The sequence below is a fragment of the Salvelinus alpinus genome, chromosome 4 (assembly GCF_045679555.1).
Source record: "Salvelinus alpinus chromosome 4, SLU_Salpinus.1, whole genome shotgun sequence".
Lineage (NCBI taxonomy): Eukaryota > Metazoa > Chordata > Actinopteri > Salmoniformes > Salmonidae > Salvelinus > Salvelinus alpinus.
The window spans coordinates 46,923,719-46,944,987 of NC_092089.1; the positions used below are offsets into that span (position 1 = coordinate 46,923,719).

General features: G+C 42.6%; 1 protein-coding gene across 4 annotated transcripts in view; it reads left to right on the top strand.

Annotated features, from left to right (window-relative positions):
* LOC139573761 (inactive phospholipase C-like protein 2) overlaps positions 1-21,269 on the top strand; it is a 62,707-nt gene that overhangs the window by 32,221 nt on the left and 9,217 nt on the right. For all 4 annotated transcript variants that reach the window (XR_011674652.1, XM_071397579.1, XM_071397581.1 and 1 more), the window contains 3 exons: positions 9,129-11,612; positions 14,676-14,879; positions 20,977-21,052. Coding sequence is in view for 3 of the 4 variants with exons in the window: in XM_071397579.1 (XP_071253680.1) it covers positions 9,129-11,612; positions 14,676-14,879; positions 20,977-21,052 (2,764 nt within the window). In the remaining variant the exon portion in view is untranslated. The remainder of the gene's footprint in view (positions 1-9,128; positions 11,613-14,675; positions 14,880-20,976; positions 21,053-21,269) is intronic.

The following is a 21,269-nucleotide window of genomic DNA, read 5'->3' on the forward strand; positions in this document are numbered from 1 at the left end:
CTGTGGAACTTGTTTAGTTTATGTCTGTTGTTGAGTCTTGTTATGTTCATACAAATATTTACACATGTTAAGTTTGCTGAAAATAAACGCAGTTGACAGTGAGAGGACGTTTCTTTTTTTGCTGAGTTTATTAACGAACTATTTTGCAGTCTTATGGCTTCGGGGTAGAAGCTGTTCAGGGTCATGTTGGTTCCAGACTTGGTGCATTGGTACCGCTTGCCATGCGGTAGCAGAGAGAACAGTTTATTACTTGGGTGGATGGAGTCTTTGACAATATTTAGGGCCTACTACACCAGCTTCAGATTCGATTTTGGTTCTGTATTTGCCTGTTTGATTGTTCGTTGGAGGGCTTAGCACGATTTCTGATAAGCGTCCGGATTAGTGTCCCACTCCTTGAAAGCGGCAGCTCTAGCCTTTACCTCAGATGTTACCTGTAATCATGGCTTCTGGTTGTGATGTGTACGTACAGTCAATGTGCTCCTAGAAAAATTTAGGATTCTAGCTTGATTACCTCAAATGTTTTTGTCTGTCTGTAACTCTGCACAGCACCATTTCAGAGTCAAATTCCAGTATAATCAAATGTACATGGTGAATGAAGCTGATTCTGATTCATTTCACCCACAATTAACTTTCCTTAACACTAAAAGCATGCATTTTGCATGAACATTTGCAAATGGGGTCTAGTTTCTTACAGGGAGAGCTGCAGAATGAGTTTTAACTAAGCCCTCAATTTGAGAGACACCTGATCCTGGAGCTTAAGCAGACATTGCAATATTCATTTCTGAAAGACCATGGCTTTAGCTTCAAAACAGGGTTTTTAAGCTAATTAATATCAGTTCAGACACACAAGTCAGGAAATCTACTCCATGGCTCCCATGCTAGTTATTTATTTTATGGTTGATTTGACTCTTGAGGTCTGATACCGAATTACAGTGTGAACAGCTGGGCATTTGTCAGGTTCCTCAGTGGTATAACAGCCACATCCAGCTGGGGATTGAAAGTCTTGTATTTTAAGCATCGGCCAATATGTTCCACCTAAAACAGGCTTTTCCTCCATGTTCCTACATCCAACACCCACCATGTTCCTAAATATGAAATATTCTTGAAAGCACTGTTTGCCAATGTGATCAACCCTGGAAATAGCCTACCATGAACATATCTGATATTTGCTGTGACTCCTAGCCTATTAATGCATCTAAATCCCCCTTTTATATAGTAAAACCTAAGCTAGCATAGTTGACTCCTAATGGCCGTTTTCAGATGTGCTCTTTAACATGTGACGATGGTCTCAATCTGCTCTGTGGATGTGAATGAGCCCTGGTGTTTGGAGGTCAGCGTGGTAGATGAGGTTGCAGTCACAGAGTGGGGGCACGAGCCTTCTCCACATAGGGAGGCTTCTTCACGTTATAGTCGGGGGGAAAGTTCAGTCCGGTCCGCAGTCTGGGCTCAGATGTCAAAGCCACGGCTCTTTTCCCTTTTGAGCGTTTGATGTTATTGAGACGAGAGCCTGGTAAGGGACAAAATGATGAGCAATATCCCCTTTATGCTATAATAAGATTTCAGGTTACACATTTACCTGCCAACCTATCTGCGCTTCTGGAGTTGAATGATTAAAGCGTTTTATAAAAGTCAAATATCGGTGTTGATGATTCAATAGTATTTAGCCTAGCATAGATGTAGACTAATATTGATGATCACATTATGCAGCAGTTGTGGTTGGTCTCTTGTGTGATGCTCAAGACTGCTAGCTCTATACAATGCGCTTGGTCTGGACTGTAATGGGTCCCCTGTGATTACTTCAGATGTACAGATAGTCCTGAACTGCTCATTGAACCAGTAAAGGGGGTTTCAGTCTATTAGGGAATTCAGAATCCTACGGGAGTTTTTGGCAGCCGAATACACTCAAATGTAATGCGGGGAGACAAAAATACTCTCCAAATCTCCCCACGCCACTAAGCCCTGCACAGGTTTAGCTAGGCCTATGTTATTACATTTATCGAACATCATGTCTCTGTGGTTTTACTTTTCCCAGAAATGCCTATGTACAAAATGACTGGATCTCCAGGTGTAGACCTTTGCAGAATCTGACCTGCCTCTGTATTAGGCCTATACATTTGCAAAGGAAATCAGGCTTTGCCAACGCAGGCCTATGTGTGATGATAATTGGGCCTGTGTCATTCTTAATTACGACAGCACCTCAGATCAGCAGACTCCTGGGATTGTCTGGATACAGCATCATCGTCGAATAACAAAACACTGAGATTTTGTGTTACTTCAGAAATTGGGACATTTTATTATCCAGTTAAAATCTATTAATGAAATGGATTGTGTACCAGTATGCTGGTAATAAAGCAAAGAAGTAAGTGTCTCTGCTGAGCAAGTAGGCTAAATTAAAACATTGGAGATTGTATGGTTGTGGTTATCATCCCTAACAATTATGTTCTTGAGGATTCTGTTTCCTTTTAGTATCAAGAAATGTTTCTCTTTCAGGATAATTTTGAGCCTTAATGAAATCATGTGTAAGTAACTAAAAACACCCTCCTGACTTTGGCCATTACACAAGACACAGAATTGTATTTTCAGGAAATAAATAACCACAGTTCAGATGGGGAGGGGGGCATTCTGTGGTATTGTTTTCTTGCTTGGGTAGCCGAAGCCAGTCCTCACTGAGTGCAAGAGGAAATCCTGATTAGTAGTCCTCGCCTGGAAGCCGTTGGCCATTCAACAGGAACAGGAACACTACTACTGTTGCAGACAGCCACACCTAAAGGCCAACACGAATGAAAACTCCCAAAGACAAAGTCAAAATTCTTGTCCAGATCACATGGATTATCTTCAATCATGCATTTTGGCTTTTTCTAAGCCCCAGGAAAGCTCCTCCAGTAGCAGTTCTGTCTGGAGTGATGTACTTATTTTGAATACTTTACTTTTAGATTAGATCCTTCCTCACAGCACAGAGATGTATGTGAAACTCTGGTTAGGTTCTGCAGGGGGTAAAAATGAAGTGGTGGGTCCCTGAGGTTAGTACCCATGTTAAAGTACATCCTGCCTTCCCTTCAATTACACCACAGAGCAAGGGCCAGAAAGTGTTCCATCAACATGGCCAGAGTCCTGTCACCAGATGTGACGTGTTGATGCAAGAGATGAATGTGTCTCTGGAATGCCATGGCTTCAAGGAATACAGTTTTCATGGCTTCATGCCGCCAAACCCTGAAGAATGTCATGGTTGAGACTTTCACCTGCATTTGTAGACTAGGCTAAATCGAACTCATAAATTCCACACACTTTGCCAGCTGATAAGTTTGACTTTTAAGATTTTGCAGATGTAAAGGCCCTGAGGTATCAAAGCTATAATGTTACTAACCGTTTATGACAAAACCAGGCTAGCCGTGATGTACGAGTATGATCCAAGTTGCCAAGAGCAAAAACAACCACTTTTTTCCCTTTCCTTAAAAGATGTCTTTGGGCTCCCAAGTGGCGCAGTGGTCTAAGGCACTGCATCTCAGGGCTAGAGGCTTCACTACAGAACCTGGTTCGATTCCAGGCTGTATCACAACCGGCCATGATTGGGTGTCCCATAGGGCAGCGCACAATTGGCCCAGCGTCATTAGGGTTTGGCCGGGGTAGGCCATCATTGTAAGTAAGAATTTGTTCTTAACTGACTTGCTAGTTAAAGGCATTTCCTGAAAATGCCAAAATAACTGAAGGCACGAGTAACATTTTAAAGAGTTTGTTCATGTAGAGACAATGTTTCTCCTTGGAAGGGCTGCGGATTTACAGGGACCTCATGATTAGATATTATCACGATACTTAGGTGCCGATATGATATGTGTTGCGATTCTATGTATCACAATTCTATGTGTTGCAATTCGACACTGTGTTTTTATTGTGATTTGTTGTTCCAAACACATTGCTCACTACATGTCTGCTGCAGAGGGACAAGAGAAAGCCATGAGAGGTAAAAGTACTCAAAACATGTTGGCTCACCATTTAAAACAATGAAAAAGATTGGTATTTATTGTCCTATAGCTAGTTCCCAGAGTTTTGGAGCAGGTACACTGACTAGTGATTGCTGACGTTACAAATCGATACTTGGAGTCACAGTATCAATATAAAATCGGCAAAGAAAATGACGCGATAATCTACTGTATTAATGTTTTTTCCTCATTTCTCACTGACTGGCTTGGCTTTGTTAAACCAGCTATGATGAGCTATTATGCAATATATAACGTGTAAAGATGTGCTAATGTGTAGCTTGTAAAGATGTGCCAACTGCTAATGTATAGGTTGTAAACGAAAGATGTGCTGATTTCTTGTTGGACAGTGTTTTCTCTGCAGTCATTTTTCTACAAGACCAGACGAGTGGGGGTTACAGTGAAGTTTAGACCTCTGCCAGTAATGGTGTTAAACAAAATAGCTCACCAGCAGTTCTTCATCACAATCGGCACTTATTCATATGAATACTGAAGCTTTCTCAAAGGTAGAAGATACATATGCTATAATCTGTGGATCATACCACCCAAACATTTTTGCGATGGTTTACGTTTTGGAATCCGGTCATACAATTGAGATGTAGACCTATAGAGTGTATTGGAGGATCTTTTCATTTCTCTGTGATGTAGTCCTATATCTCTGAACATGTCGCCCAGCACTGTTTTGAACATGAATACTTTGAGTTGCACCTTTGTTTAACCCTCTGTGTACACCTGCAGACCTATAGAATGAAAGAAAAGCTCTAGCGCTGCCTGCAGAGGCTTGTCTGTCTTTTTCAAAGTCCAATCATGGCTTACTGTGGCCTTCCCTTTGTCTCATTTGAACCTCAAGCCTGAGAGCGAGGGACAGGAAGTAGCTGACTAGAATAGATAAAATGTCAGGATGCTTGTTGCTATTCTTTCACCAGGGCGGAGAACCACCGCATCAGACGGGTCAACACTTTCATATACCGTACTAAAGAAAATATGTGACCTTTCCTACTATTGTTTGTAGGTTATGAAGTCTGTAGTGTACTCACAGCCTGTGATTGTTATTTAGCTAAATCATATAGCATAATAGAATTGGTGTCCAAACCTCAAGTGTTACAACAAAATCAACTGAAACACTAGGCTATGCAACCGTTTGACAAACATTTTAATTGAATTTTCTTCATCAGCAAAGCATGTTAGAATTTCGACTCAAACTATCTTGCCATTCAACATGGTTGATAGGAATACACTGAACAAATATATATAAATGCAACATGCAACAATTTTTAAAGATTTTTATTGAGTTACACTTCATATAAGGAAATCAGTCATTTGAAATAAATTCATTAGACCCTAAACTATGTATTTCACATGACTGGGAATACAGATATGCATCTGTTGGTCACAGACACCTTAATTGTAGAGTCGTGGATCAGAAAACAAGTCTGTATCTGGTGTGACCTCACACAACGTGACAAATCTCCTTCGCATAGAGTTGATCAGACTGTTGATTGTGGCCTGTGGAATGTTGTCCCACTCTTCTTCAATGGCTGTGCGAAGTTGCTGGAAATTGTCGGAAACTGGAACACGCTATCGTACACGTCTATCCAGAGCATCCCTAACATGCTCAATTGTGACATGTGGTGAGTATGCAGGCCATGGAAGAACTGGGACATTTCCAGCTTCCAGGAATTGTGTACAGATCCTTCCGACATAGGGTTGTGCATTATCATGCTGAAACATGAGGTGATGGTGGTGGATGAATGGCACAACAATGGGCCTCAGGATCTCGTCATGGTATCTCTGTGCATTCAAATTGCCATTGATAAAATCCTTTGCTTATGCCTGCCCATACCATAACCCCACCGCCATCATGGGTCACTCTGTTCATAAAGTTGACATCAGCAAACCGCTCGCCACACAACATCATACGGTTGTAAGGCCGTTGGACGTACTGCCAAATTCTCTAAAACAACTTTGGAGGCAGTTTATGGTAGAGAAATGAACATTTTAAATTATCTGGCAACAGATCTGGTGGACATTCCTGCAGTCAGCATTCCAATTCCACACTCCCTCAACTTGAGACATCTGTGGCATTGTGTGACAAAACTGCACCTGTGTAATGATCATGCTGTTTAATCAGCTTCTTGATATGCCACACCTGGCAGGTGGATGGATTATCTTGGTAAAGGAGAAATGCTCACTAACAGGGATGTAAACAAATTTGTGCACAAAATTTGAGAGAAATAAGCCTGTGTATGGAACATTTTTGGGATCTTATTTTAGCTCATGAAACATATTTTTTGTTCTATATATATTTGGCGTTGTTCATAGTCAATCATAGATATTAACTGCTGAATATTAAAGTTTGTCATTCAACTCTTCTATTTAAGAACAGGTTTGACAAAACTAGATACTCTACAAAAAGGGAAGTCAGATTTTTCTTGACCTGAAGATAATACATTTTCAATGGACTTTGCCCTGGGGGTGAAGAACAAACTTTCATGAGAGCCATTACTCTTAGTAAGTGCACACAAGCGCGGGCAAGATCACATGGCAGACCTTGGGACATTGAACGTCGCAGGCCATTCGATCAGGGATAACAGTGCTTTGGTTACAGGACGATGGACGCTAAAGGCTTCCCCACATCTGAAGCGCCATATGCATGTTGTTGATTTCAGTATAAACAACTTATGAGGAACTAGCCACCCGCATGTCTTTTTATGTTGAATGCCCATTTTCAACTTCCAGCTGGCCTTAAAAAAAGGCATCAATGTATTGGGTGAAAACAAATTGGAACCTCTTAGTAATGTCATGAATCTTTTCATCAGCAAATGGAATCTATTCATTCATAAGTCAGGCACTTTCAGCGTGCATTGAAGACTTCATCTGATGCTAGTCAATTGATGCAGAATAGATGTTTTATTTAGTTCAGCTTGAATCTGGATGAAGGTTGAAAATAAAGTGCTGGAACAGAACAATGACACGGACTACTTGGGAAATGTCACGCACGTGGCCAACAGAGACTACTAGATCTGTGTGGGCTATATCCTTTTTAGGGGGGGACTCATTGTGGTTCACCCATAATGCACTGTGACAGGCACCTTAAGTCGAGCAACACAATTGTTCAAGGAGTTCCTTCAAGGTAACATAAAAGATATGTCAACAACCATTGTTCTTCACATGTGACGCACCATATATATGGTATGCTGCTCTCAACTTTACTTTGACCTCTTTGTTAGCATCTCATCAAATCAGTTTATTGGATGCGTACACAGTTTAGCAGATGTTATATTGGATGCAGTGAAATGCTTATGTTACTAGCGCCTAACAATGCAGTAAAATGTCAAATAATCCCCCCAAAATGTCAGAACGAACCCGAATAGCACTGTAACAGTAATCCAAATGCAATGTATACATATATACACTTGATGAATTTAAACAAGATATACTAAGAATATGTACAGCAGTAGATACTGTATATTAGAGTGAGACATGATGCATTAATTGATCCACAATTACAATTGTTTATGTTCCCTCTCGGCCGAGTTATTTTATGCTCTCTACAGCCTATAGTTTCAGTATGAAGCACTTATCCAAGGTCAAATATTTATAGACATTAGAATAGCTCCTTAGAGGATGTAATTCATCTTAAAATGTTGTGCTGCCTGCTCCCCATAAAAAGACAGGTAGCCGACCGGTAGCCTTCAGGTGTCGTGTGTAGCTTGTTGTTTTATGTTGGCCAATCAAAGTGGCAACGAAGGCTCAATATGTAGCAAGTGGAGTGAGTGTTCACTAATTCAATGCAAGATGGAATACAATTATGGAATTAAAAGTTCGCAAAATGAGAAGGAGTAGGCAACAACGAGCAACCAACAGGTAGGCTATTGTTTTATTTGAATGGGGTTGGGGAGAAAGCGCAGCATTTAGCCTAGCTAGCTATAGCTTCTCTAGGCTGCTCCAGTCAAGACAGGTACTGTTGTATGGGATGATACATAACATTGTGGCTGCTACAAGTTAGCTAGTCTTGGCTATAGCCGAGATGTCTCTTTCTCTCTTCTCTCCTGTCTCTAATATTCCAGTCTCTGACGTTGCTCCTTCTGATATTTCTTTCTTTTTCCGGATTGTCTTTTATTTTGTATTGCTAGGTATTACTGCACTGTTGGAGCTAGAAACACAAGCATTTCACTGCACCTACGATAACATCTGCAAATCTGTGTACACGACCAATAAAATGTTTTGAGCCTCTCTCCCTCGCGCAGCAGCAGTGCTCATGTTAAAAACGTGCACATGTATTTAGAATATCCAAATATATGACAAAAATAATGATACTATTCGTATAGTGAAATTATTTCAAATCCCTACTGCCTAAGCCCAACTGATTGTATCCCATGTACTGGCCTCTTCCTCTTTGATCTGAGTGTGACTTGCTTCCACAGAGTCAAGAATTTAACTGCACGCATTTCACAGAAATGTTGTAATTATTTTCTTTATTGAGCCAAGTTTAGTTCGATAGTTCTCTCCCTCTGGGCTCTGAGAGGTAAGGCTGAAAAGGAAACATTGATGACCTCTAGACCATAAAGGCCTGCCATCACCAGCAGCAACATGGACAAAGAGAATTAGCAGGCTGCCATACCGCTGCATTATGCCCAATATTTGAACATTATGTTTTATACTTCACAAAGCTCCTCATGGCTATTTTAAGAAATTATATCAGTGTTTTTTTTGGTCATCTGAAACTGTGCTTAATTAATGAATACATAGTTCCTCAGTGGTTAAGCCTGAGCGGTAAAATACTGTTTTATAGAGATCTAGTAAATAGTTTTCGCTCTGAAAAGCAATGCTCACGATAATGCAGTTAGAGGTCAAACACTGACATTAGCCAGCTCCAATCATCAAGGAATGCTAAGGAGTTAAATAGATTTCGCACATGGCAGTGAAATAATCAACCCATTTCAATATCCAGACACATGCGCCAATGCTTAGTCATACCCCCACTCCCACGTTTTCAGTTGGCCTATAGTATATCTCAAATCAAATATTTTGCTTCCTGCTCAGAGAAGTGATTGAAAGAGTATTCAGCTCCTCTTTTTACCTCTAAATTTAAAGTGATATACTTATGTTCTACTGGTTTACAGATCAGGTTTTTGCTTTTCTCTTCCTTAGGATGGCTCGAGGCAGCGCAAAGAGAGGAAGAAGACGGTTTCGTTCAGCAGCATGCCCACTGAGAAGAAGATCAGCAGTGCGAGCGACTGCATCAACGCCATGGTGGACGGCTCTGAACTGAAGAAGGTCCGCTCCAACTCCCGCGTTTACCACCGCTACTTCCTCCTGGACGCCGACATGCAGTCTCTAAGGTGGGAACCCTCCAAAAAAGAGTCAGAGAAAGCCAAAATTGATGTCAAGTCCATCAAAGAGGTGCGGACAGGGAGAAACACAGAAACTTTTAGGACCAACGGAATATATGATCAGATATCAGAGGACTGTGCCTTCTCAATCATCTATGGGGAGAATTATGAGTCTTTGGACTTGGTTGCAAACTCTGCCGATATGGCCAACATATGGGTGACCGGGCTTAGATACCTGATATCCTATGGGAAACACACCTTGAATATGATTGAAAGCAACCAGAACAACATGCGCTCCTCCTGGCTCGGTGACCTCTTTGAGGAGGCTGATGCCAACAACAGCAAGCACATCAGTCTATGTGCTGCTGTTCAGCTAATTAAAAACCTAAACCCTGGTCTCAAAAATATGAAGATTGAACTCAAGTTCAAGGAGTTTCACAAATCTAAAGATAAGGTGGGATGTAGTGTGACTAAGGAGGAGTTCATTGAAGTCTTTCATGACCTTTGCACAAGACCAGAAATGTATTTCCTTCTTGTCCAGTTCTCTAGCAACAAGGAATTTCTAGATACCAAGGACTTAACTATGTTTCTGGAGGCTGAGCAGGGTATGGCACAAGTAAGTGAAGACACCAGTCTGGAGGTCATTCAGAGCTATGAACCTTCCAAAGAGGGGCAGCTCAAGGGCTGGCTCTCCCTTGATGGGTTTACCAATTATCTCATGTCGCCAGAGTGCCACATCTTTGACCCTGAACAAAAAACAGTGTGTCAGGACATGAACCAGCCCTTGTCCCACTATTACATCAACGCTTCCCACAACACATACCTGATCGAGGATCAGTTCAGAGGCCCCTCTGACGTTACAGGCTACATCCGGGCCCTCAAGATGGGCTGTCGTAGCGTAGAACTAGATGTCTGGGATGGACCAGATAATGAGCCTGTCATTTACACTGGCCACACAATGACCTCGCAGATAGTCTTCCGCAGTGTTTGTGACGTCATCAACAAATATGCCTTTGTTGCATCTGACTTTCCTGTGATATTGTGTCTGGAAAACCACTGCTCCTTAAAGCAGCAGAGGGTCATGTTTCAGCACTTGAAAAAGATTCTTGGTGATAAGATTCACATGGATCCACCGTCATCTGAGGACAGCTACCTGCCCTCGCCCTTTGACCTCAAGTGTAAAATCCTGCTGAAGGGGAAGAAGCTGGGCACGATCTGCATTAGCTCGGAGGGCGAAGTGACTGATGAGGATGAGGGGGCTGAGATGTCCCAAAGAATGAACATTGAAGCCAACGAACAACAGAGCATCCCACTGAAAAAGTTCCAGCTGTCCAAGGACCTCTCTGACCTGGTAACGTTGTGTAAATCGATTGCGTTCAAAGACTTCCCAACAGCTTTCCAAAGCCAGAGGCACTGGGAACTTTGCTCGTTCAATGAGGTTTTTGCCAGTCGCTGTGCCAGTGAATTCCCAGGCGACTTTGTTAACTACAACAAGAAATTATTGGCGAGAGTCTACCCCAGCCCAATGCGGATTGACTCCAGTAACATGAACCCTCAGGACTTCTGGAAGTGTGGTTGCCAGATCGTAGCAATGAACTACCAGACCCCCGGCCTGATGATGGACCTAAACATTGGCTGGTTCCGTCAGAATGGGAACTGTGGTTATGTGTTGCGACCAGCCATAATGAGGGAGCAGGTGTCATATTTCAGTGCCAACACTAAAGACTCAGTGCCTGGTGTGTCTCCTCAGCTCTTGCACATAAAGATCATAAGTGGACAAAACTTCCCCAAACCCAAAGGCTCAGGCGCCAAAGGAGATGTTGTTGACCCTTACGTCTATGTGGAGATCCATGGCATCCCTGCTGATTGTGCAGAGCAAAGGACTAAAACTGTCAATCAGAATGGGGAGAACCCACTGTTTGACGAAAGCTTTGAGTTTCAGATAAACCTACCTGAGCTGGCCATGGTGCGCTTCGTGGTGCTTGATGATGACTACATTGGCGATGAGTTCATCGGCCAGTACACAATCCCCTTCGAGTGTCTCCAGCCGGGATTCCGGCACACACCGTTACAATCGCTAACGGGGGAAGTCCTTCCCCACGCCTGGCTGTTTGTCCATGTGGCCATCACCAACCGAAGGGGCGGGGGCAAGCCTCACAAGAGGGGACTGTCTGTGCGTAAGGGCAAGAGAAGTCGGGAGTACGCCACCATGAGGGTGCTGGTCATCAAGGCTGTGGACGACATCTTCAAGACAGCCATACTGCCACTGAGGGAAGCCACCGACCTCAGAGAAAACATGCAGGTAAGGGAGTGAACATTATTTGTAATAAGGGTTACATGGAGAAAATCGGACCTCCTCTGAAATGAAACTGGATGGCCCTCCCTTAAGCAAAATATATTTTACCTAATCCCTCACTGAACGTTCAATTTCTTTTTTTAAAGTGACCATCCCCTATAACCAAAATAATAATTAAAACAAAGTGGATAGCAGAGAACATGCCTACCGTTTACCCTCATGTCTTGGAGAGACCAGAGCATTACAGGGCAACGCAGGAATTCTTTATAGCGCACAGGGCTGCGAGCCAGAAGGTTATGGGTTGGCAGACACCATGGACAACAGTAGGGATAGAAAGTTCTCCTTCATAGTAAAATCATTGCGTGAATCTATTATTGTATTTGCAGGTCCGAGGGGAAAAAAGTACTTTTTAGTATAATGTCATGCAATTCTACATAATCTTTTTTAATACCACACAAATGGTTATAGCAGCCACAGCCTATAGCCTAATTTAGTCTGTCAAACAGGTAGGCCTGGGTAACCATTCTGTACATTTCGATCCATCCATAAGGATTGACTTGTAAAACATCAATTTATGCCCAGTTTATATTGGCCAGGCTAGCCTACATTATGTCATATTTTGGGAGGAATGTGCATGCTTTAATAAAGTCGTGGATGAGCCGTTTGAATCAAGTTTATTTACTCATCCGCCTACATGGGAACGTTTTTGTTAGAATATGAACACTGACCCCTAGAGTCAAGTGGGGATCACAGCAAGATTTACTACAAAGGCTGTGTAGCATCTAAAAAGACAGCCCCTTTTGGCAAGAGAAAACAAAACCACCAAGCTTGATTTAATCAGATTTGATCTAATCCATGTGTATTGCACAACAGTCGAGACAGACTCAAGGAGACTTCGAAGCTCAGAGGCAGTCTGGTGACATCCCCACTGGAGCACTGAGGCCTGGGGCTGATATTCAGATATCCAGGTAGTGGCTTATGAGCATACCTTCTAATATATAAAATGGAAAACGTGTTATGTAATACTGCACTGTGGCGCTTATGTGCTTGTCAGTAATAATTCTAGAAGGAGATTACTGTATGCAGTCTAAAGGACAGATTACCACAAATTATGTTGAATTGGAGTGGAAACGAGTCTAGTACGTCACCTATTTTTAAAAGAGCAAAAAAACGATATGGTGTTTTACTTCAAATTTGCACTCAGTGCTGTTAGGCGCAATGATCAATATTTTATTGGTTGAAACAGGACATAGCGGAAAGATATCGACCAAAAGATGAACAGTAGGCTATTGTTACCCAGTACCCACATGACAATTTGCCTGTTCAGACTATCCATCTGCTTTTGTGCATTCCTGTGTGCTCACTAGCTTCCCACTAGGCCCCCCATGAGCTAGCCTACTTCAAACAGCTGGTATTTTTTGATCTTCACCATCTTTTTACCACTGAAGCAATACTGAGCAATGTGTCAGAAGGAAGTCGCATAATCGATTGTTCCCCCACTCTGTGGTTGGTCTTTTGTGGTGCATCATGCATTGTGTATTAGGTTTATTTTGGTCGCTCTGTTTACATTGCAGTCATTATGTGATAACAGGCCACTGGCCCTGATACTAACACATCTTGGGCGTTCTCTCTGTGAACTGTTTGTCCTCCGGGTTGTTTACACGCTGTTTAAATTGGGCCTTTCACAGGAAGGTTCGGATTTCGTGTGTGTGTGTGTTATCGAATGACTAACAAAAACCAACAAAAGTCCTCGAAGGTAACAAGTACTCTTAACTACTTCCTATCACAGGGTGTTTCTCTGTACTTGTACTTCTGCTTCTAGCCTGTTAATTAGTAACTACATAGGCCACATTAAGTTAGGTAACTTAACATAGCTCAGTTGTTATTTTCTATGTTAGATAATTGAAAACATTAGGAATCATCTAATCACTGATCTTCAGTCATAATGAATTAAATGAACCAACTGAATGAGATAATTAATCAAGTGAACTGTCACGGCAGTGAGCTTTATCTTAAATGACTAAAACAAACCAAACTGAAATGAAAACAAACAGGAACTCTGAACCGTAATAATTCACTTGTCATTCATGCCCTAATATCCTTGAGGCTAATACTGTTTTGTCTGCAATAGGGGTGTGAAAGTTTAAATGTTAAAGAAATTGGGATCCCTAACCGAAAAATATTTATTTTTATGTAGATCCAGAAAGTAAACGGTGTGAAGCGAACCCATGCATGTGTGCCGATACTGTGTGAGAGTGACGTGTTGCATCTCTCTCATCTATATCCTAGCTTATTCATTGATGATCGGCCCTGCTTTACTGAAGTTGCGAGACATTGCAGGCCAAGAAATTGCGAGATAGAGCTTTTGATTGCCGATAGATAGCCTAGGCCTGGTGCACGGTTCTGACTGTCTGCCTGTTGGTCGACCTGCCTATACTATGCCCCTCCCCTCTCTCTCTCCATCCCTCACTAGCTCGCTCTGAAAGATGCAAGTGTTTGATTAGTTGCCGTACTTCCCGAAAACACAGTCTCCTCCGTTCTAAAAAGCCAAAATCTTAGGAGTCAATTCCTAGCGGAATCGAATCTTGACACTCAGAAATGTGAGTCGAGGAATCAATTATTTTGAAGTCTACTTTCCACCACTACGTCATTGTCGTTAACAGTTGGAAAAATGGCAGAGTAAGGCAAGCGACAGCAGCAAAGTCTTGTATGGCAATACTTTGAGAAGGAAATGCAAACATTGCGAGGTTGAATTGAGGTACATTAATGGCAGTACAGGTGCCATGCTTAACCATCTGAAAGGGACTCCCAAACCGTTGCTGGCAGCAGCGCACCTGTATTGTGAATTCACATGGAATTTGATACAATTTTCTTATTGTTTTAACAAAATTGTTTAATTTGTCACATCCCTAGTCTGCAGTACAATATGCTGCATCTTGTCCATTATAGAAACCAACTCAAGCTTTCATCTTCCACTTTGTCCAGTGTTCTTTGTCTTCAATACAACAACATGCTTAGTCTTTAGTTCATCATCAGGACACCAACCCAAGCTTTCATGTTCCTTTGCAGAATGCCATAGTGCCCTTCAAGGAACTATGTGGCCTCTCGGCGGTGGCCAACCTGAAGCAGTGCATCCTGGCCCTGTCCTCCCGGCTGACAGGGGCTGACAACAACCCCCTCCTGGTGTTCAACCTCAAGGACCAGTACCCCACCATGGAGCCCCAGGGCCAGCTACCAGATGTCCTGAAGAAGGTGGTCGCCACCTATGACATGGTGAGTACAGGAGGACTTTTGTTTGAACAGTATCATGTTTTTTTTACATTTCCTTTGTTTTATAAGGTTAGTTGATCGAGGACATTCTTTTTTAGGACCAGGACTTGAAAGCCGGGATCTTACTGCATATTTGAATCTTAATAAAAGCCTTTCTCATTAAGACCACCACTAATGTGCTGATTGTAAAAACAACCTCAAAACACCTAGAACATTAGTTTGATTCTAATCAAGTCAAGAGGGGTTAGTGGGATTTGAATGGTAACATGGGGTTAAGAGGGTTAGGTAATAGGGCAGGGGAGAGTTGATTAAAACAAGTAATTTAATCAATGTTGACAAAGGACTGAAGTTATACCACACCTCCTCGGGCCTTAATTATATATGGCCAATATACCACGGCTAAGGGCTGTTCTTATGCACGACGCATCGCAGAGTGCCTGGATACAGCCATTGGCCGTGGTATATTGGCCATATACCACAAACCCCAGAGGTGCCTTATTGCTATTATAAACTGGTTACCAATGTAATTAGAGCAGTAAAAATACGTGTTTTGTCATACCCATGGTATATGGTCTCAAATACCACGGCTGTCAGCCAATCAGCATTCAGGGCTGAACACCCAGTTTATAATGCGTCATTGAGGCTATTTCAATACAGACCTATTACGCCTTACACCTCACCGTAATCAATGTACCTTAATAATACAAGAGTGTTATAGAATGCCCATCGTCCCCATTTTGAATATTTTATTACTTATCTAATGTACAGTGGGGAGAACAAGTATTTGATACACTGCCGATTTTGAAGGTTTTCCTACTTACAAAGCATGTAGAGGTCTGTAATTTTTATCATAGGTACACTTCAACTGTGAGAGACGGAATCTAAAACAAAAATCCAGAAAATCACATTGTATGATTTTTAAGTAATTAATTTGCATTTTATTGCATGACATAAGTATTTGATACATCAGAAAAGCAGAACTTAATATTTGGTACAGAAACCTTTGTTTGCAATTACAAAGATCATACGTTTCCTGTAGTTATTGACCAGGTTTGTCCACACTGCAGCAGGGATTTTGGCCCACTCCTCCATACATACCTTCTCCAGATCCTTCAGGTTTCGGGGCTGTCGGTGGGCAATACGGACGTTCAGCTCCCTCCAAAGATTTTCTATTGGGTTCAGGTCTGGAGACTGGCTAGGCCACTCCAGGACCTTGAGATGCTTCTTACGGAGCCACTCCTTAGTTGCCCTGGCTGTGTGTTTCGGGTCGTTGTCATGCTGGAAGATCCAGCCACGACCCATCTTCAATGCTCTTACTGAGGGAAGGAGGTTTTTGGCCAAGATCTCGCGATACATGGCCCCATCCATCCTCCCCTCAATACGGTGCAGTCGTCCTGTCCCCTTTGCAGAAAAGCATCCCCAAAGAATTATGTTTCCACCTCCATGCTTCACGGTTGGGAGGGTGTTCTTGGGGTTGTACTCAACCTTCTTCTTCCTCCAAACACGGCGAGTGGAGTTTAGACCAAAAAGCTCTATTTTTGTCTCATCAGACCACATGACCTTCTCCCATTCCTCCTCTGGATCATCCAGATGGTCATTGGCAAACTTCAGACGGGCCTGGACATGCGCTGGCTTGAGCAGGGGGACCTTGCGTGCGCTGCAGGATTTCAATCCATGACAGCGTAGTGTGTTACTAATGGTTTTCTTTGAGACTGTGGTCCCAGCTCTCTTCAGGTCATTGACCAGGTCCTGCCGTGTAGTTCTGGGCTGATCCCTCACCTTCCTTATGATCATTGATGCCCCACGAGGTGAGATCTTGCATGGAGCCCCAGACCGAGGGTGATTGACCGTCATCTTGAACATCTTCCATTTTCTAATAATTGCGCCAACAGTTGTTGCCTTCTCACCAAGCTGCTTGCCTATTGTCCTGTAGCCCATCCCAGCCTTGTGCAGGTCTACAATTTTATCCCTGATGTCCTTACACAGCTCTCTGGTCTTGGCCATTGTGGAGAGATTGGAGTCTGTTTGATTGAGTGTGTGTACAGGTGTCTTTTATACAGGTAACAAGTTCAAACAGGTGCAGTTAATACAGGTAATGAGTGGAGAACAGGAGGGCTTCTAAAAGAAAAACTAACAGGTCTGTGAGAGCCGGAATTCTTACTGGTTGGTAGGTGATCAAATACTTATGTCACGCAATAAAATGCAATTTAATTACTTAAAAATCATACAATGTGATTTCCTGGATTTTTGTTTTAGATTCCGTCTCTCACAGTTGAAGTGTACCTATGATAAAAATTACAGACGTCTACATGCTTTGGAAGTAGGAAAACCTTCAAAATCGGCAGTGTATCAAATACTTGTTCTCCCCACTGTATATGCTACAATACAGAACGCAAGTTAACAACAACTTGAAAGCTCTGCTAGATTATCCAATGTGGCCATGGAAAAACACTCTAGGAACATCTGATATTTCATTCTCAAATCTGTAGCCTATTTGCTCTGAATATGTATTGAATACGCTTTAAAATATTACTTACTTTTGATATTTCTATTTGACACCAGCTGTTTTCTGTGTCAGACATGTTTGCTGAGCACAAAGCATAAATCCTGGAGAAGTATTGGTGAAGCTTATTATCCACTGTAGAAACACAGTTCAAAGGCTACAGACTGCATTAGTACACCATTAGCATAGCATGTCATTTACCTAATGTATTCATAATGTCTTTCTCTTGACTTTAGAACCTCCACACAGAGCATGAAGGTAATGTGCTAACTAACCTGAGAACAAATGAGTCTTGTGTAATTTTACTCAAAAGTGTCTCACTCATTGAGAGTCATGGACAGGCGTCAGTGAAGTTTGGATCATGAGTTAAGCGTTAGACAATGACTCGTGTGTCCTCAGGAAATTTGATGAAAATGTGAAGAGAACGAAGATCCAGTCGTGTGTCGTCGTCCCCCCGGATACATTTTATGTAGAAGGACTGAGAAGCTCAGTTTGGGTGACATTTTAAAAGGACATTCTGCTCCAAAAGGAATAAATACAATTATGCTGACACGCCCCTTGCCTGTATTTCTCACAGAAACTTCTGACCAGTGGGTCAGAAGTTTACATGCACTAATTTGACTGTGCCTTTAAACAGCTTGGAAAATTACAGAAAAGGATGCCATGGCTTTAGAAGCTTCTGATAGCCTAAATTATGTCAATTAGCCTAATTGACATAATTTGAGCCAATTGGAGGTGTACCTGTGAATGCATTTCAAGGCCTACCTTAACTCAGTGCCTCTTTGCTTGACATCATGGAAAATCTAAATAAATCAGCCAAGACCTCAGAAAAATATTGTAGACATCCACAAGTCTGGTTCATCCTTGGGAGCTATTTCCAAACGCCTGAAGGTACCACGTTCATCTGTACAAACAGTAGTACGCAAGTATAAACACCATGGGACCGCGCAGCCGACATACCGCTCAGGCTTGGAAGCCGAAGAACACCATCCCAACTGTGAAGCACGGGCGTGGCAGCATCATGTTGTGGGGGTGCTTTTCTGCAGTAGGTACTGGTGCACTTCACAAAATAGATGGCATCATGAGGAGGGAAATGATGTGGATATAGTGAAGCAACATCTCAAGACTTCAGTCAGGAAGTTAAATCTTGGTCGCAAATGGGTCTTCCAAATGGACAAGGACACCAAGCAAAGTTGTGGCAAAATGGCCATCACAAAGCCCTGACCTGAATCCTATAGAACATTTATGGGCAGAACTGAAAAAGCATGTGCGAGCAAGGAGGTCTACAAACCTGACTCCGTTACACCAGCTCTGTCAGGAGGAATGGGCCAAAATTCACCCAACTTATGTGGAAAGCTTGTGGAAGGCTTCCTGAAACGTTTGACCCAAGTTACACAATTTAAAGGCAATGCTACCAAATACTAATTGAGTGTATGTAAACTTCTGACCCACTGGGAATGTGATGAAAGAAATAAAAGCTGTAATAAATCATTCTCTCTCCTATTATTCTGACATTTCACCTTCTTAAAATAAAATGGTGATCCTAACTGACTGAGTTTAAATGTATTTGGCTAAGGTGTATGTAAACTTCGGACTTCAACTGTAGATATAAACTATTCTATTATGGGTTTGTCTGGTTTTGTTTGCAGATTAAAAGTAAATGTGGACTCTTCCAGTATCTTCAAAGTGCTCCTCTGCAGAAATTGAATTAATCTTAAATTAATGTGATGTTCTTCGTGTTGTAGATTTTTCTAGAAAAAATGTAGGGAAGTACCAATGTGTTACAAAGTAGTAGTTTGTTTATGATAACCATTACCATTTTGAAGCCTTGTAAAACACTCCCAGTAGCACCACAAAATACACAAATCACCATCGCTAGTATTTAGCGAGCAAAGCCAGCGTTCAGTTCAGCTGCTTACCTCTCAATCCACTATAAATACCTCCCCATGTTGCGTTGTCTGTCACCAAGGCTGTAATTTCTTCACCCATTAGTAAAGTAATCAGTGTGCCTGACAGCCTCCAGCCCTGTTACTGCAGCTGTGGACTGTCACAAACAGCCCCCCCTCCTCCCTCACACACCCCGCCCGCCTCCCTCAGCTTAGTCACGACGTGTTACACTCATCACAGACTGTAGGAATGCTCTGGGTTGCCCTCGCAAAACTAGGTTTGATGCCCACCTCAATAAATATATAGGCCATATTATTAATTGTCAGTGCTTTCAAATAATTTTGTAAGTCACTCCTAATTTTCAAATGATGTATCACCAAAGAACATTTTCTAATTGCTTTACACCCAAGTGGGGATATTAGGTAATAGAGGGCTGGAGTCTGTTTGAAACCTTCATCTCCCTTTTCACTGCCTGAAGTGGAACACCCAGCCCAGCAGTCCACCATGGACAGGCTGTCACAGACACACAGTCACAGTGCTGCTGATCCCCTCAGCTCCTGTCACATCGCTCTCAATGCTCCTAAGTAGGTACTCTCCTCTTTCTCACTGGCTGGAAAACTGGCACAGCAACAGGGATCGATCTCGGGGGGGCCATATTGTTGGGTCACCGGCCGACCGTCAGAGATTGACTTGGCAACTGGAGCTCTGCTGAAACAGCTGCCCACGCTCCCCACCCCAAGCCCCCCGCCCGGTCTGCCTTGGCAATAGAACAAGACCGCCTGCTTTTATTATGTGACCTTGCAGTGCTCTTAAGTCACTGAGGGAATGTACAAGTCAATTACGCCAGAGCAGCGAACATAAAGCCCAGCACCCGTGGCACTAATTGAAACGGAAGGCTGCCGTAACTGTGTCATCTCGCCCCAGAATCGCATTAAGAAACCTATTCTAATTTTAGATGATACATCATTTCCTTCAGATGATCATATTAATTGCACTCCGAGAGACGGTAAGAAAGGAGAAAGAGCCAGATGGTCGTACCCGTGTCTACGCCTCCTGGGTCGTGCAGTGGGTATTTACCAGGATCCATGACAGTAAACACACGCATCATTAACCTCCCGAAATACCCCCGATGTACCAGGGATGTATTTTGGGGTGTTTATTTTTTCGTCAGGCATTAGAAGTGCAAATGGGCCTCTTATCTGTGATCAGAGCCACCATGACAATTTCAACACAGTCATTGAGGTCAGAAGTGTGTGCACTTAATTAAGGCAGGGAGCTAAATTTAGCGGTCCGCTACCCAGCTGTAATGCCACAGATAAGGCTGCGTTACGCCTCTGAACTAAGCCTCTCCTATTTACAACAGATTGCTGTAATAAACAATAATAACCTACTCTTTAAATCACATGTTTTCAGACCAACTCTGAAACAGGACTTTTATAACGGTAATATGCAATTACTGTAATACCCTAGTTGTCTTGCAACTTTCAATAACATGCTCTGATCCACTCCCCTCCCTCTGTTTTTACCGTGCCTCAGCACAACTCCCGCTACTTGGCCCTTCTATCTCTGTAATAAGGGCCTAGGCTTCTTTCTCCCCCGCACTGGATACATACTCCGCAAAATGAAGATTGCTCACCACCACAGGATGCTTGGCTGCTGTAAAGGGAATAAAGAGGTTCAAATGGACTGTGTTTTCTCCTCTCCTGACAGATGATCCAGACCAGCAAGACTCTGCTGGAGAACTCTGAGGGAGTCTACGACCGAATACTGCTAACCCAGAAAGCAGGTAAGAAAGGGAAAGGGGATACCTAGTCAGTTGTCGAACTGAATGTATTCAACTGAAATGTGTCTTCCGCATTTAACTGAATCAGAGAGGTGCAGGCGTCTGCCTTAATCGACATCCACGTCTTCGGCACCCTGGGAACAGTGGGTTAACTGCCTTGCTCAGGGGCAGAATGACAGATTTGTACCTTGTCAGCTTGGGGGATTGGATCCAGCAACCT